The sequence below is a fragment of the Colletotrichum graminicola genome (genome assembly GCF_000149035.1).
Source record: "Colletotrichum graminicola M1.001 genomic scaffold supercont1.43, whole genome shotgun sequence".
Lineage (NCBI taxonomy): Eukaryota > Fungi > Ascomycota > Sordariomycetes > Glomerellales > Glomerellaceae > Colletotrichum > Colletotrichum graminicola.
Genome location: NW_007361047.1, coordinates 350,379 through 364,760, shown reverse-complemented (window position 1 = coordinate 364,760; position 14,382 = coordinate 350,379). Strand labels below are relative to the sequence as shown.

General features: G+C 55.8%; 5 protein-coding genes and 1 non-coding gene across 6 annotated transcripts; 4 read left to right on the top strand and 2 right to left on the bottom strand.

The window, feature by feature from the left end:
* Positions 1-240: 240 nt before the first annotated feature.
* Positions 241-1,766, top strand: GLRG_08953 (pyruvate dehydrogenase complex dihydrolipoamide acetyltransferase; the record flags this gene model as incomplete). The annotated part of the gene is made up of 2 exons (XM_008099638.1): positions 241-552; positions 702-1,766. The coding sequence occupies 2 exons, from the start codon at positions 241-243 to the stop codon at positions 1,764-1,766; spliced, it is 1,377 nt and encodes a 458-aa protein (XP_008097829.1).
* A 1,684-nt stretch (positions 1,767-3,450) lies between these two features.
* GLRG_08952 (fungal specific transcription factor domain-containing protein) lies at positions 3,451-6,260 on the top strand (the record flags this gene model as incomplete). The annotated part of the gene is made up of 3 exons (XM_008099637.1): positions 3,451-4,302; positions 4,503-6,128; positions 6,198-6,260. The coding sequence occupies 3 exons, from the start codon at positions 3,451-3,453 to the stop codon at positions 6,258-6,260; spliced, it is 2,541 nt and encodes an 846-aa protein (XP_008097828.1).
* A 994-nt stretch (positions 6,261-7,254) lies between these two features.
* On the top strand, positions 7,255-8,406 carry GLRG_08951 (uncharacterized protein; the record flags this gene model as incomplete). The annotated part of the gene is made up of 2 exons (XM_008099636.1): positions 7,255-7,396; positions 7,640-8,406. 2 exons carry the CDS (start codon positions 7,255-7,257, stop codon positions 8,404-8,406), a joined length of 909 nt encoding a protein of 302 aa, XP_008097827.1.
* A 31-nt stretch (positions 8,407-8,437) lies between these two features.
* On the top strand, positions 8,438-8,980 carry GLRG_08950 (uncharacterized protein; the record flags this gene model as incomplete). The annotated part of the gene is made up of 3 exons (XM_008099635.1): positions 8,438-8,551; positions 8,618-8,698; positions 8,762-8,980. 3 exons carry the CDS (start codon positions 8,438-8,440, stop codon positions 8,978-8,980), a joined length of 414 nt encoding a protein of 137 aa, XP_008097826.1.
* A 478-nt stretch (positions 8,981-9,458) lies between these two features.
* On the bottom strand, positions 9,459-11,602 carry GLRG_08949 (multicopper oxidase; the record flags this gene model as incomplete). The annotated part of the gene is made up of 7 exons (XM_008099634.1): positions 9,459-9,839; positions 9,899-9,937; positions 10,006-10,852; positions 10,906-11,043; positions 11,103-11,184; positions 11,243-11,321; positions 11,372-11,602. 7 exons carry the CDS (start codon positions 11,600-11,602, stop codon positions 9,459-9,461), a joined length of 1,797 nt encoding a protein of 598 aa, XP_008097825.1.
* A 2,435-nt stretch (positions 11,603-14,037) lies between these two features.
* GLRG_13218 lies at positions 14,038-14,109 on the bottom strand. The gene has a single exon. It is a non-coding gene; the product is annotated as a tRNA-Met (tRNA).
* Between the last annotated feature and the right edge of the window lie 273 nt (positions 14,110-14,382).

Below are 14,382 nucleotides of genomic sequence, written 5' to 3'. Positions count from 1 at the left end.
ATCCCGCGTCGTCGCCTCTGCTCTGCTTCCTCTTCTCTTTTCTCTCCCCCCCCCCCGCCTCGACCCGACCCGACCCTTCTTCTTTCTTGTCTTGTCCCAATTCCGTCATCCCGACACGCCCATAGGCTTCAATTGTTCGACGTCGACGGTCCATCGTCTTGATCCATAGTCCGGTCCTCTCCGCCAACTACACTCTTCTCCCTGCTTTCGTGCGTCGCTTGCCGGAGCTTTCTATTCACCATGATCTCCACCGTCTTGAGACGGACTGTCCGTCCGAATGCCCTCCTCCGCAGCAACCTCTCCTCCCAGATCCTGAGATGCTACGCCTCCTACCCCCCGCACACCGTCATCAAGATGCCTGCCCTGTCGCCCACCATGACGGCGGGAAACATCGGAGCTTGGCAGAAGAAGGCCGGCGACAGCATCGCCCCCGGTGATGTCCTCGTCGAGATCGAGACCGACAAGGCTCAGATGGACTTTGAGTTCCAGGAGGAGGGTGTTATCGCCAAGCTCCTCAAGGAGTCTGGTGAGAAGGACGTCCCCGTCGGTAACGTGCGTGCAGCCTTTTTTTTTTTTCTTTTTTTTTCCTTCCCTCAATATGTCCGTAGTCGCGATAAGCCGCTGAGAACCGTCTTCTCCCTCACCTGCCCACACCTCGCATGCCACTGATGAGTCCGCTCATACTGACAATGCTTCTGTAGCCCATCGCCGTCCTCGTCGAGGATGGTGCCGATATCAGCGCCTTCGAGAACTTCTCCGCCGCCGACGCCGGTGGTGAGGCCGCTAAGCCCGCTCCCAAGGAGCAGCCCAAGGACGAGGCCAAGCCGGCCTCTGCCCCTACCCCCGAACCCGAGAACTCCTCCGACGACTTCAACAAGCCCGCCGGCAAGCTCGAGAACGCCCTGGACCGTGAGCCCAACGCTACCATCGGTGCCGTGCGCCTTGCCAAGGAGAAGGGTGTCAACATCCGCACCGTCAAGGGATCCGGCCAGGGCGGCAAGATTACCGAGGACGACGTCAAGAAGGCCGCCTCTGCCCCCGCCGCCGCTGCCGGCCCCGGTGCCAGCTACGAGGACATCCCCATCAGCGGCATGCGCAAGACCATCGCCTCCCGCCTCCAGGAGTCCACCCAGAACAACCCCCACTTCTACGTCTCCTCCAGCATCTCCGTCAGCAAGCTGCTCAAGCTTCGCCAGGCCCTCAACGCCTCCTCCGAAGGCAAGTACAAGCTGTCCGTCAACGACTTCCTCATCAAGGCCATTGGCGTTGCCTCCAAGAAGGTTCCCCAGGCCAACTCCAGCTGGCGCGGTGATGTCATCCGCCAGCACAACACCGTCGACGTCTCCGTCGCCGTCTCCACCCCCACCGGCCTCATCACACCCATCGTCACCGGTGTCGAGGCCCGCGGCCTCGAGGCCATCTCCACCGAGGTCAAGAAGCTCGCCAAGCTCGCCCGCGACGGCAAGCTCAAGCCTGAGCAGTACCAGGGCGGCTCCATCTCCATCTCCAACATGGGCATGAACGACGCCGTCGACAACTTCACCGCCGTCATCAACCCTCCCCAGTCCACCATCCTCGCCATCGGCACCACCAAGAAGGTCGCCGTCCCCGCCCAGTCCGAGGACGGTACCACCGGTGTCGCCTGGGATGACCAGATCACCATCACCGGCAGCTTCGACCACAAGGTCGTCGACGGCGCCGTCGGTGCCGAGTTCCTCAAGCAGCTGAAGAAGGTCCTCGAGAACCCTCTTGAGCTCCTCCTGTAAGGGGGGCAAGTCGGTGTTGAGTGTGTGACGCATTGCCGTGCGACGGCGGCGGAGGAAGAGGAGGCATGATGAGTTTCGAAGGCGTATCCGGCGTACGATATAGAACGTTCAGGCCGGAAGACACGTCCTGTGGTTTTTGCGAAGGGAGGAGGGCGGAGGGCAGTGAAAGACGGGTCGAAGCATACACCATCTGCTCGGCGCCGGACGACGAACCTACCACAACCTACTTCCCGTGTACAATGATCTCCTGACTAATGCTGCATCTCGGGTGCGGAAGAGGTTCCTGTCTTGTACATTTGGTCTCCTTTTCCCCCATTTTACCTAGAAATCGAGCAGTTACCTTTTGCGCTGAAACCAAACCGGGTATTCCCTTTGTGTCTGTGTGTCTATCTATTCAAGTCCGCATGCATGTGACGAGCCCAGCCGTCGGCGGGAATGCGCCCCTTGGCTCGCGCTAACTAAAGACGGCCCTCCCGGCAAAGTCGGATCGGATGATGAGCCATGGATTCAAGGTAAACCAGCACGTAGGCCACGCCCATCCAGAGAGACGTGGTGATCAAGCTACCAAGCAGCGTCGGGTCGGGAAATTGATTTGTTCGAGATGGAGAATACGCTCTCCTGGCCTTTTTGTTAATACCCATTGAAAGGGCATGTGAGAAGATTTGGCCCTCATATTCCGTGCAAGTCAACCTACCAATGGTGGCTTTTTACAGCGTACACATACACATACATGCTTCTTTGAAGGATTTTGCTTCTATCCAAACATTGACATGGGTCCTGTGTACATGTAATTAGCGGTACTTTACTCTCTCATGATTTCAATTCTGCATGTTGCCATAACTGTAGCGGGCTTTTTTTTTCTTTTCGAAACGACTACTGCTTGGTTTTCGTAAAACTACATTGTTTTATATGGTACACACTCTCCCATCACCAGAAATCAACCATCATCAATGTTTGGCATTGTTGCGCCCTTTCGAACAGTACTACTTGATGGCCGTTTGTGCTTCAAAGACACTCGCAGCTGTCCCCCGGAACCCGACGCTGTCGCTGTCGCTGGATATGTAACGCTCATTGTCCCTCTTACCAAGCAAGTCCTTGATCGAGTTATTCAATGGCAAACCCCGATGTAGAAGTTGCAAATGCGTAGTGCCGCAATCAAAGAATGCAGCATTCCTTTCGTGCTGATGCACAATCTGATTTCCCTAGACAATACTTAATCATTATCCCGCAGAAGACTTACAGCCCATCCGGGATATTCCTATCAAACGACGGTACAAGCGTGGTTATTTATAACATCATCGCCACTATTCCACCCTTTCTCGGCTTATTCACATACAGCTCGGTGTTTTGCATTTCGGACCATTTGAACCAATCAGCTGTCCATAATTCTCGGGGTATTGCAGGCGAGCCGGTCCTTAGGTGCGCGAATCCTGACGGCATCTCGGGGATAAGCGCCTCTTTCTACTATTACATCGCTCCCAGTACGGCTGAATCAGATCAATCTGATAAAAACACATTCGGATTTCTGTGCTTTACGATCTCTCTGGGCCTAGGTATTGGCACGTCGTGAATCAGGACTTAAGCATCAGAGGACACGCATGCAATGACAGAATAAGCCGAGTCACCCTCCGTCCGACAACCCCATCCACATTCTCCCCGAATCTCTCAAACTAACACCCCCAAAATGGACCCTTCGAGAAGCCCGGACCAGTCCTCGACGACGCGGAAGAAACGGCGGAGGCCCGCTCTCGCATGCGAACGATGCCGCCACCGCAAAGTCCGCTGTGATAGAAACCTCCCCTGCAACACCTGCGTCCGCACTGGTCACACCCTCTGCACGTACGTCTCACAGACCAAGCCGGCGGCACGTCCGCTCAGGAGCCCCGGCGCCAATGGGTCCACTGGTCATATGGCTCCGGCCCGTGACAGTCTGTCCGACCCGGCTCACTCGGCTTTCAGGTCCCTGCCGCCACCGAGATACTCTGCCCCGTCCATGATGATGACCCAGAACGATCTCGCTGTGCGGAGGAAACCTGGCGGGCCCAAGAGCCCCGTACATGGGTCCGCCGAGCCCGAAGCGGGCTTTGGGATCCCCGATCCCATCCTGCCGACGGCCCAGGCCCTGCGGGGTCTGAAGGATCCCGAGTCGTCCGCGCTGAGGCTAGATCTCGAGACCTCTGAGGGAGCCCCGCTCTTTGCGCCGACGCCCATCCCCGTTGAGCAGCCGGGGCCAGCGGACCATGGGAAGTACCGGTCCGACAACCCCGTGAGGGCCTCTGCTTCCGTCAGTGTCCTTGCGGATACCGCGTCGACACCCGGCAGTTGTCCCAGCTCCTCCTCGACTGTCAATGCTCTCACGGAGAGGGTGAAGCAGCTCGAGCAGCAGTTGTCAGACCTGACCGTGAGTGGCGGGAGTAGAAGCGACGGGCCGTCACGGTCTGCCCCGGTTCTGCGCGAAGGTCTGAAGTACAGTCGAGGTTGTGTTAGTAAGACTCGCTACTTTGGACAGAGTCACTGGATGGCCTCGACCGAGATGGTAAGTCCCATGTCTCTTCACAAGGTCTACACGTCTGGGTTCACTGTTTTACTTCATTTCTTCCCCTTACTTTGTGCCTTCTGGCTTCTCAATCTCCACGTCCGCTCAGCATCGGCGACATCGTCGGCAGAGCAACCCAGTCTCCCACTGTATCAGTTTGTTCAAACCAGGCTTGGCTGCCTCGCTTACACGTGCGACAGCTCTATCGCATGGGCAACATCACCAGGAAGTTTGGGGGTGAAACGACTTCTCAACTCTACTCCGACCTCGAGGCGTGCAAAAAGCTGGCCCGCGTCGTCAAGGCTCGCCGCACTCCCGCCTTCAGCTCCATATCCATCGGGAAGAGCATGCCGTCTCGGGAGCTGGCCGACATCCTCATCGGCAACTACCTCCGCACATTTGAGACGGTCCACCGCATCGTCCACGTCCCAACGTTCAAGGCCGACTACGAGCAGTATTGGGAGAACCCTTCCGAAGCGAGCGAACCCTTCGTCGTCCTCATGCAGCTTTGCATGGGCATCGGCGCCACCGTTTACGACGAGCGGTTCACCCTCCGTATCCTCGCGACTCAGTGGTTCTGGGAAGGCATGTTCTGGCTCATCACGCCGTGCGAGAAGTCCAAGATGACCATCACCGGCATCCAGATCCGCTGTCTGATGCACTTCCTGCGGCACACCGCCAACATCGGCTGCGACCTATCCTGGATCGGCGCCGGCGCGCTCGTCAGAACGGCCATGTACATGGGGTTCCACCGCGAACCCAAGGCGATCGTCAAGATGACGCCCTACCGCGCCGAGATGCGCCGCAGGCTCTGGGTCACCGTGCTGGAGATGGCGCTGCAGACGAGCATCGACTCGGGCGGGCCGCCGCTCATCTCGATGCATGATTACGACACGGAGCCGCCGGCCAACATTGACGACGAGCAGCTCGTCGAGGACGCGGACTCGGCCTACCCCGTGCCGAAGGACGCAAAGACCTACACTCAGATGACGGTGCCCATCGCCTTGTTCGGGACGTTCGCGGCCCGTCTCGCCACCGCCAAGCGCGTCAACGACTTCCGGTCCGACACCGTGTACGAGGAGACGCTGCGGTACAGCAACGGGCTGAGCAGCTCGCTGCAGCGGATGATGCGGCAGCTCCAGTCGCACGCGTCCGTGACGGCCTTCCAGCTCCGCCACGTGGAGGTCGTGTCGTACCGCTTCTTCTTCGCCCTGCACCAACCCATCATCCCGCTGGCTCTGCGGAACCCGATGTATTACTTCTCCAGGATGGTCATGTTCGACACGGCCCTGCGGCTGTGCGAATCTGCTTTTCTGTGCCCCGACGAATCGGGCTCCGGCGCGGCCAAGCCCGCCACCCCGTCAGAGGTGGACTTCCAGCGGTTGACGATCAACGGCGCCGGGACGTACCGCTCCGTCACGCTGCAGAGCATAATGGTCATCGGGCTCGAGCTGTGCAACCTCAAAGAGGAGGAGCTGACGAACGGGCCGGCGATGCCCTTCGTCGGGTCCGAGGCCCAGCTCCGCGGCATCATCAACACGTTCCACGACTGGTTCCGCAGGCGGATCCTGTCCGGCGAGACCAACGTAAAGGGCCACCTCTTCAGCGCCCTCCTCACCTCGCACATCAGCAGCATGGAGAACGGCTTCGATGACGAACGCTTCGGGGAGTACTTCAGGGCGACCTGTCAGGAGCGGGTGGCTGAGTGTTCCGAAATGCTTCGCGAGCTGGCCGGGGACAGCGCGCCGGACGTACCCAGCGTCCACGACCTGGACATGGACTTTGACGGGGTCGACCTCCTGGGGGATTGGGACTGGGAGTCCATGGTAATGGCGGCATCTCTCTTGCCCTCGAGTTTGCGTGTTGGGAAAAGCATCTAACTTTTTCTTTTGCAGGAAGACGACGGCGGCATCGGGTACATGAATTTCGGCGCTGTCCCCGACATGCTGTTCCCCTAGGTCACGAAAGGCGAAGAAGGAGATCCCCGCGAGAAGCACATGTTGGAGCGTCTCCCAACGAAGTCGCGCCGCGTTTTGGCCGGTGTGCGATGCTCATTGTTTGGCCAAAGACCCAAGGCTTATGTTGTATCAAAAGTTTTATTCGGCCACGATTCACGATATCCACGTCACTAGATTGTTTTTCCGCTCACAAAAAGCCCGTTGTCTATGGCCGATAGTGCAGCTCATTTGGTCAAATTCCCATATGCTCAGAGATTGATGTATACCATGATGAGAAGATTTCTTCGGGGCTGAATAATACAGCCTGACTGTTTCCTGTCCACCAGACTAAAGTTCCGCACCGGAAAGAGAGCTTTTCTTGAGCGAGTGCGAGAGGGAATGCTCTGAATGGCAGGTGGTTCATAAGAGATGTCTGCAGTCACTTCAAAGTATTTCGATAAAACCTCGCCTATAACGGGTTTTAACAAGCTGCGTGTCCCACTTCTTACTGTTGCGGACTCCCTCGCGAAAAATAGAACTGCTCTGGCTCAGTATTCAGCAAGATTGTACCGGTACCGGCCGAGGCGTCGGAACGGTCCATCTGGATTCCTGTATGACCTTGGGATACAAAACTTGCTCTCCTTCCAATTTAGAATCGTTGGGCATAACTCTTAGATGAAGTTGTCCAACTTCAGATGGAAACAGCTCTGTTTCACACCTCTTCGCTTGGGGATAGCTTCATAAACCTGTGGGTCAAAGGTGAAGTCGATCTGAATCACTGCACCCAGCCCTCACAAACTACCAGACGAACGTAGAGTCGCGTCTAAAATTCACTTGAACAACCTTGAGAAGTCAATTTCTCTCAATTCCAGCTATTACAGCCCCCCCCCCCCCCCCCCCCCTTTCACCTCCTCAAAGCCTTCTAATCTTCGACTTTAAACCACCTCCTTGATTCTCGTCGTTCTAACTTAATTCCCGACTTTTGCTTTCCCACCGACATTATTATTTATACACAATGGATTCACTGTTACTCCAGGAGTTGGAGCTCACGCTCGACGAGCAACAAGCGGTGCCATTGTTCTACGCGGATCTCGAGGTCCTGGATGACCCGGCGGTGCCTTATGAGACCAAGAAGTGGATGTTCGACACAATTTTGAGTATGTTGACCCCTGAATATATCCATCAATACTACGGGTCTCGTCTAGAGAACGTGAGAACGTGAGACTGACTGAGCTTCGCAGAAGACATGGTGCCCTACCGGTACCACGATGGGCCGCGGATGTTTCCCGATATCAACTTCTACGTAACCCTTTTGCACAACCGGCCCAATAACGAAGGGGTCTGGGGCCTAGTCTGCCGATTTCACGAATGGATTTCCATGATGGCGACGTTTCACCCAGAGGAGGCAGACCAGGCCATCGCGGCCTTAGAGCTCCGCGCCATGTCCTACGGCTGGCCCAGCACCCAGACTCAAGAAACGTCGCTGGCGACTTTGCAGATCGGGCAGGCCTCGACATCACCTGGGCAGACAATCGCGCCATCACCGCTGGTTTCGTCGACGCCGGCTTCTTCCCTGCAGGCGAAGAGAGCAAAGCCGAGCAACGTGTATGAAACAGAGCACCAGCACCCGATTCTCACAGCAGAGCTCGTTGCTCCTCCCACCTTCCGCTACAAAGGCGTCGTTCAGAACATGGATCATTTCGAGGAGCTCGACGATGCTTACGAACGGCACGTCAAGCGCGCAGCGGGCAAGGCGCCCCACGAAGACGCTTCCTGGCCATCGTCGGCCGAACAGCAACGCGCCTATGTCAAAAGCCTCTTCGACCACGTTACAGACCTGGGAAACTTTTACGAGTTGAGAAAGGCACGCGAGCGCCTCGCCAAGCTTGAAAGTCAATACGGTCGCGGATCATCCGAGGCTGCCGAGACCACCTCCAGGAAGCGAAGAAGAGGTGCGGAGGGACAGGATGCCGGTTTCGACGTCGCTGCTCGGCCGAAGGGCATTAGCAAGACGGACTGGGCCCTGACGGACACCGAGAGCACACCCGTGGAGCTCCTCGAAGCAGTGATTCACTATCACATCTCCGACGTTGAGATTGAGCTTCTTTGCTGGAGACTGCTGGTAAGAGATGATCCCCGTCCTTTAATGAAGCTGGAACATGGCTAACAGGCCTGATTTTCAGCGGGCTGCGATGGAGATGCAGCTCGGATTCACCATGAGGCCACTTTGGTCTGGATCCAAGACGACTGCCATGTGGGAGCACTTTGACACATTTTCCGAGAGATGGCAGGCTATAAGTGAGAACGCGCTTGTAGGTTGCTGTGTCCCCTAATCATTTGACAAAAGCAAGCCTCTAATTAACCTTCGACCCCAACAGGACTGCAAGATTCTTATCCACTCTCTCACCCGAGCAGACTGGATCTGCAAATACGCCGGCGCTCCCTCCAAGGAGCGAGGTGTAAGTTCGTTTCTTGTTTCTTTGTTACTTGTGTTAAGAATGCCCTCCTAACGTCACCTACAGGGAAAGCTGAACAACGACTTGCTCAACGGGCGCCGTGATATCCAGAACCAGGTGGGCCGCGACGTCATCAAACAAAAGACGTTGCGCCAGGACTGGACGACCTCGGAAGACTTTGAGATCCGTAACAAAGAGGGCGAACTGGTTCTGAAGGCAGGTCACTTGGGCGACAGGAAGCGTCGACAGCTCGCAGTCAGGAGCCGAAAGGATGGGGAAAGCTAATCGAGGCACATTGCGCACTTGCTCCTCTCTCAGCTGCAGGTGGCCCCTTTATGCTCCGAGTTTAATGTTCTTGTGCAATGGCTTGACAACAAAGCTAATTTAGAATAGCTTTCAATTCCTAGCCAACTCGATGGCACATGCGCTGTTGAGATAGATTGTGGCTCACAGTCCATGGACATGTGAGTGAACCCATATTTCCCGGAGAATAATTCACAAAGACATGATTGGTTTGAAAGGCTTCAGAAAAATCATGTGAATGATAAGCATGATGTTGTATATCTATCTATGATGCTCTCTCCCTTTCGTTCTGTGATGACTATGCTTCCGGCCCCTTAACACCGCTCCGTTTCCGCAAATTAAACCAGACTGAGGACGACGTTCCAGAAAAACAGGAGAGAGAGAGAGAAAAAAAAAGAAAGCTTGTGTGATGTTTTCCCCGGATGACGAAGAAATTTGCAAGAGGCCCCTTATTAAAGCTTCAAATACCAGAGTCGGACTGCTTGTACGGCGCATTCTTCGCGTACGAGTTCCACTGCGAGCACATGTCGTCAATGGCGTCGATCTTGAAGGTGTTGGCGATGTCCTGCGTGCGCTCGAGGAACTGGACGCTCAAGCCCTGGCTGAGATGCCACGCGATGTGGCAGTGGAACAGCCAGGCGCCGGGGTTGTCCGTCTTGAACGCTACGACGAGCCAGCCTCTGCCGGGCAACGTGGTGACGTCGCGCCTCGTCGGGTTCTTGAAGTTGAGCTTGGAAGTGTCAGTCTGCGGGTTGAACCTTTGACCGTTGCCCCGTCCGCCGTTCGTGGGATCCGAGTGGCCGAGAACGTAGAAGTCGTGGCCGTGAAGATGCATGGGATGCTGTTGCTTTTTGTCAGTATGGTGCGGGTCGGGGAAGTTCCTGGCTGGGGAGCACTTACAGGAGCAGGGAAGAGGTTCTCGACGACCCAGAATGCCCACTGCGAACGGTTAGTACGGGTTCAATAACAAAAAAAAAAAAGGATTGGTCCAGGGCATGTATACTTACGTTATTCTCGTTCGGCACCTCAAAGACGTTGAACTGGGCAGGGTAGTCGGAGTCATTCTTGGCAAGGTAAGACAGCGTCGGCTCATCCCAGTCGACGTCCATGTCCTGGCCGTTGACCTTCCAGTACACGCGCTGCTGGTTGGTCGTCCTGCTGGTGTCGACAGTGACGTCCAAGGAGTTGTCCTGAGTCTTGGAGAAGGCCGTGGAGTCGACGTTGACGCTGTAAATGGGCTCGTAATCCGTCTTGTCCTGGCACTGGGAATCCGTGACCGCCTGGCCCGCGTCCTTGGGCACTATGTTGCTGGACGCGCCCTCGTACTGGAAGATGGCGGCGGGCTTGTTGATGTTGGACGTGCCGCAGAGCCTGTTGGAGGCGAACGTGACGTTGAACCAGTAGGCCTTGCTGGAGTCCTGGTCGGCGTTGATGAGGACATCGTAGCGCTGGCCGACGGAGAGGTACAGCGAGTCCGTCTGGAAAGGCTTGACGGGCACAAAGTCGGTTCCCGTGACCGTCATCTTGTGGTTGACGAGGTTGACGGAGAAGGTGTTGTCGACCGACATGTTGATGAGGCGAATCTTGTGGACCTTGCCCTTCTTGAGCGTCACGCGGGAGTAGGCTCCGCCGCCGTTCTTGTTCACGTGGGTGCCGTTGAAGAGGATGTTGTCGCTGGCGGGGACGGCCGCGGGTGCAGTGAAGGTTGACCGGATCTCGTCGGCCGACTTGTAGTACCAGTCCGAAATAGAGTAGACGCCGAGGTCCTCGTCGTAGTTCTTGGAGGTCGGTCCATCAATCTGGATGGTGCCCGCAATGCCGTTGGCATACTGGTCAGAGAAATGAGAATGGTACCTGGGGGAGTCAGATTTTGCCCACGTTGAGAAGTCGAGAATCACGGAGCTCACCATGAGGAGCCATACTGCTCGGCGCGCCACTCGTACGTCTTGCTGGAGCCCGGTGGGATGGGGCACTCGGTGATACCATTGACTCCGTCGTTGATGTTATTGTTCAGCTGTCTGACTCCGTGCCAGTGAATGGACGTGCTGCGTCATGTCAGCTCGAATGCCCGCTGTCGGTATGTCATCTGCGCCTCTGTACATACCCGTTCGTTCTGAGGTTGTTGACGACTCTCACGCGGATCTTGTCACCCCAGTTTGCCTTGATGTTTGGGCCCGGGAAGCCGCCTGCAGCACATCCTGAATTAGCATAGAACCGCCAATAGCCTCGGCTGCCATTCCCTACCATTAATGAGCATGGCGGTATTCTTGTCCATGCCATCTCCAGCCTTGTACGTCGGGTGTTCAGTAAGAACCAGGTCATACTGTGACATGTCAGCGCGCTGGTCCATCGCTTTGACAGCTACAAACCTACCTCCCTAGTCACCCCAGTGTCAGGAGTCTTCTCCTCGTAAGCGGTGTTGATGTCGAATCCGTCGACCCAACATTGTCTGTTGCTGGGTGTGTTGCATGACTTGGGACTCTGGTCATCGTCGGGGTTCGCTGCCGGTGCATCCTGCCTCTTCACGACGCCCGAGTTGGGCGGGGCCGCTATAGCGAGGCCGTAGAGCAGAAAGAGCACGCTCTGCGAAAGTGTCGACCTCATATTGGATATCGTTGTCCAAGAGACGTGGCCGGGAATAAACAATGATGCGTATGCAGCTATGAACACCTTTGTGAGTCGGCTATTGAGTATAAGAAGACATGGATGGAGTTCTCCACCACTAGAAATACTCACCTCGAAAGCAACCAATACTACCGTCCTATCACAAACTTCGCGCAATCGTCGTTATAACGAAAGAAGAGAGAGGAGAGAGAGAATGAGAAAGCTGAGCCTCAAGAGCTTCCAGAACCCCAAACCTCAAACGGTCGAACCAACCTCTAGATAAGGTGGAAGTCCAGAGCTATAAAGTGTGGTCACCGCGTAGATTAACCTCGGAAGCACGGTGCTGTCGTTCGGGGATGGGTTGTGGTCCTAGCCTCTTCGGTCAAACAGTTGCGAGGAACTGATGGAGTTTGCGTCGCGCGGAGAGAGGCCCCGTTTCGACACCCCACGTACCAGTTAGAGGCCTTTATACCAAGAGGGCGGGTTGGTTTCAACAGTTCGGGCCAGGGCGAGAGACGGGACGGTGTTCCAAACAGTCTGAGTGGGAGTGAGCGGCGCGGTCCTGACAGTCGGTTCGGGTACCAAGCGTCGAGCTCGCCGCCTTGATGGCGGCTATCTAAATTTCCAGTCGAGCCCGAGTGGGCGAGTCTGCGTCTTCTTTTTTTTCTTGCAGTCTGCCCATACCTCTGCCCATACCCGACCGGGACAGTGAACCGGTGCGGCGAGCATGCGAGGTAGTTCAGACCAACATGTATTACTACATGGGCGCGAGGATGGAAATCTTGGAGCAAAGCAGTATGAAGACGGACGGCCGCCGCCATGCAACTCTCGGGCGGCTTTCGGGTTCGCATAACTTCCCGTGGCGATGATGGGTATATCGGCATACCACATGCGCGCACTGCTATAGAAGAATTGTGCTCAGCATGCGCGGTGATTCATCATGGACCTGCTTTTTATTCCTTTCTCAATTGGTTCTCATAAGCGCATTCGGATGTTGTGTACTGCCCAAAGCTTGTTTGCTTTTGCTGCTGGTTGGGGGAGGGGGCGGACATGGTAAAGCTGGATATTCTCTATCCCTTCCGCATCTTTCTCGCAGGGCCATGGTCCCAATCACCACAGTAGCGTGGCAATATCTCGCTACCCACGATTTTGGCTCCCGCTGTTACCCCAGTGTTAGTTCATTTGAGGCGGCCGTCACCCTCGGTCCCGTCTTGGCTCTGCGCAACTAAAGCCTATCTTGCGTTTGGCGGCAATGGTCTGAGCAATGTGGCTGTACCTGTGTCAAGAACGGCCAGTCCGCAGGGCGCTCAGGCACGGCAAGCGGCGACATCCCACCTGGCGTCCGCTATGTCCCTTTTGTTTCTTCGTGACAGACACATGAGCGGCAAGGGCACAGCGCCTCTTCGGCCGGCACATGTGGCGGCTGACGGCGCAAAACGGCCGTGCGGTCGTATGAGGGACTGCCGAGGGAGGAAACGTAAACTCAAGAGGATTTCATCTTCTGCCCGAGGATCGAACCAAAACGACCCCAAACAATTCACCCCCCTCTCCCTCCATCCAATTCGCCGCAAGCCATTGTTTACTCGCCACTCCCTCCGAGCAGCCGGTTGAAAGACGTGCGGATGTCAAGTTTGACATGGCCCATGTTTTTGGTTCAGGTTGGATGAGCGTTACAAGCCTTCCGAGATCCACTCGTCGGTCAAGTGGGAGTCGACCTGGTAAAGATGCGCGCGGCTATGGCGATAATCTGGCAGAGTGGGCGGTGGCGAGGGGGGCAAACTGGCTGGGTTGATAGGGTCATGGACGTGGGAAGGCTATTCCAGATAACTCACGCATGCAGCTCTAGGAGGTCAGTGAACGGCTACTCCACGACTCCGAGAGGATCGTGCCTGTTGGGAGATGTCCATAGGGTTGCTCAAAGCGGCGCATCTGACCACATCGGACGGGCTGATGAGGGCGAAGCATTGGTGGCACCTTGAGCCAAAACCCTCAATTTCATTGTTTTCTCCGGCGATGAAAGATATGATAAGTGCTTGATACTGAGATAATCGTGTGCTTTAAGTACCAAGAGGCGGAGCACTCGACCTCTCAGTATCGAATTTACCATCGTCGGCGCTCAGCACATGACGGTTATAAACAAACTGAGCTCAAATTGAGGGAAGACCCCTCGATGCTGAGGCGGATGTGACCGATCTCTCGTGGTGTGGCCTGACATGGGCGGCCGTTCCAACGGCGCAAAGCCAAACCAAACTTAAAAGTTACTTCAGAACACGTCTAGCAGGAAACTAATCAGCAGCATCACGTTATGATGGGCGCTTGGGTGACTGTAAATGATTCCACATTGAGTTCCCCTGCCGTGCCGGGGAGTTCGCCACGAGGAGGGAAAAAAAGAAAGGGAGGTTAGGTTTGAGTAAGAAAAAAAGCAAAAGATGAGATAGCACAACCTGGTTTCGATCCAGGGACCTCTGGGTTATGAGCCCAGCGCTCTACCCCTGAGCTATTGTGCTTGATATGAGGTACTCGTTGTTGAAGAGGATGAGACACAGGATGACTATTAGGGTTTTGCCATTTGTGGACCGTTTTGACATTCGCCGGTCCATCCGCCTCTGCTGGCTATTCGGACTTTGTGCGAGTGGGTCTTTCTTGGTGCAGGATTTTCACCTTCAAGGTTCCGGCAGATTGGCCTCACCTGTTCTTGAACAAGGGCAGCAAAAGAGAAGGCCCGGAAGGCCATGAGGAACAACCCTAACTCGAAGAGGATGATCAGGAAAGAACCAAGG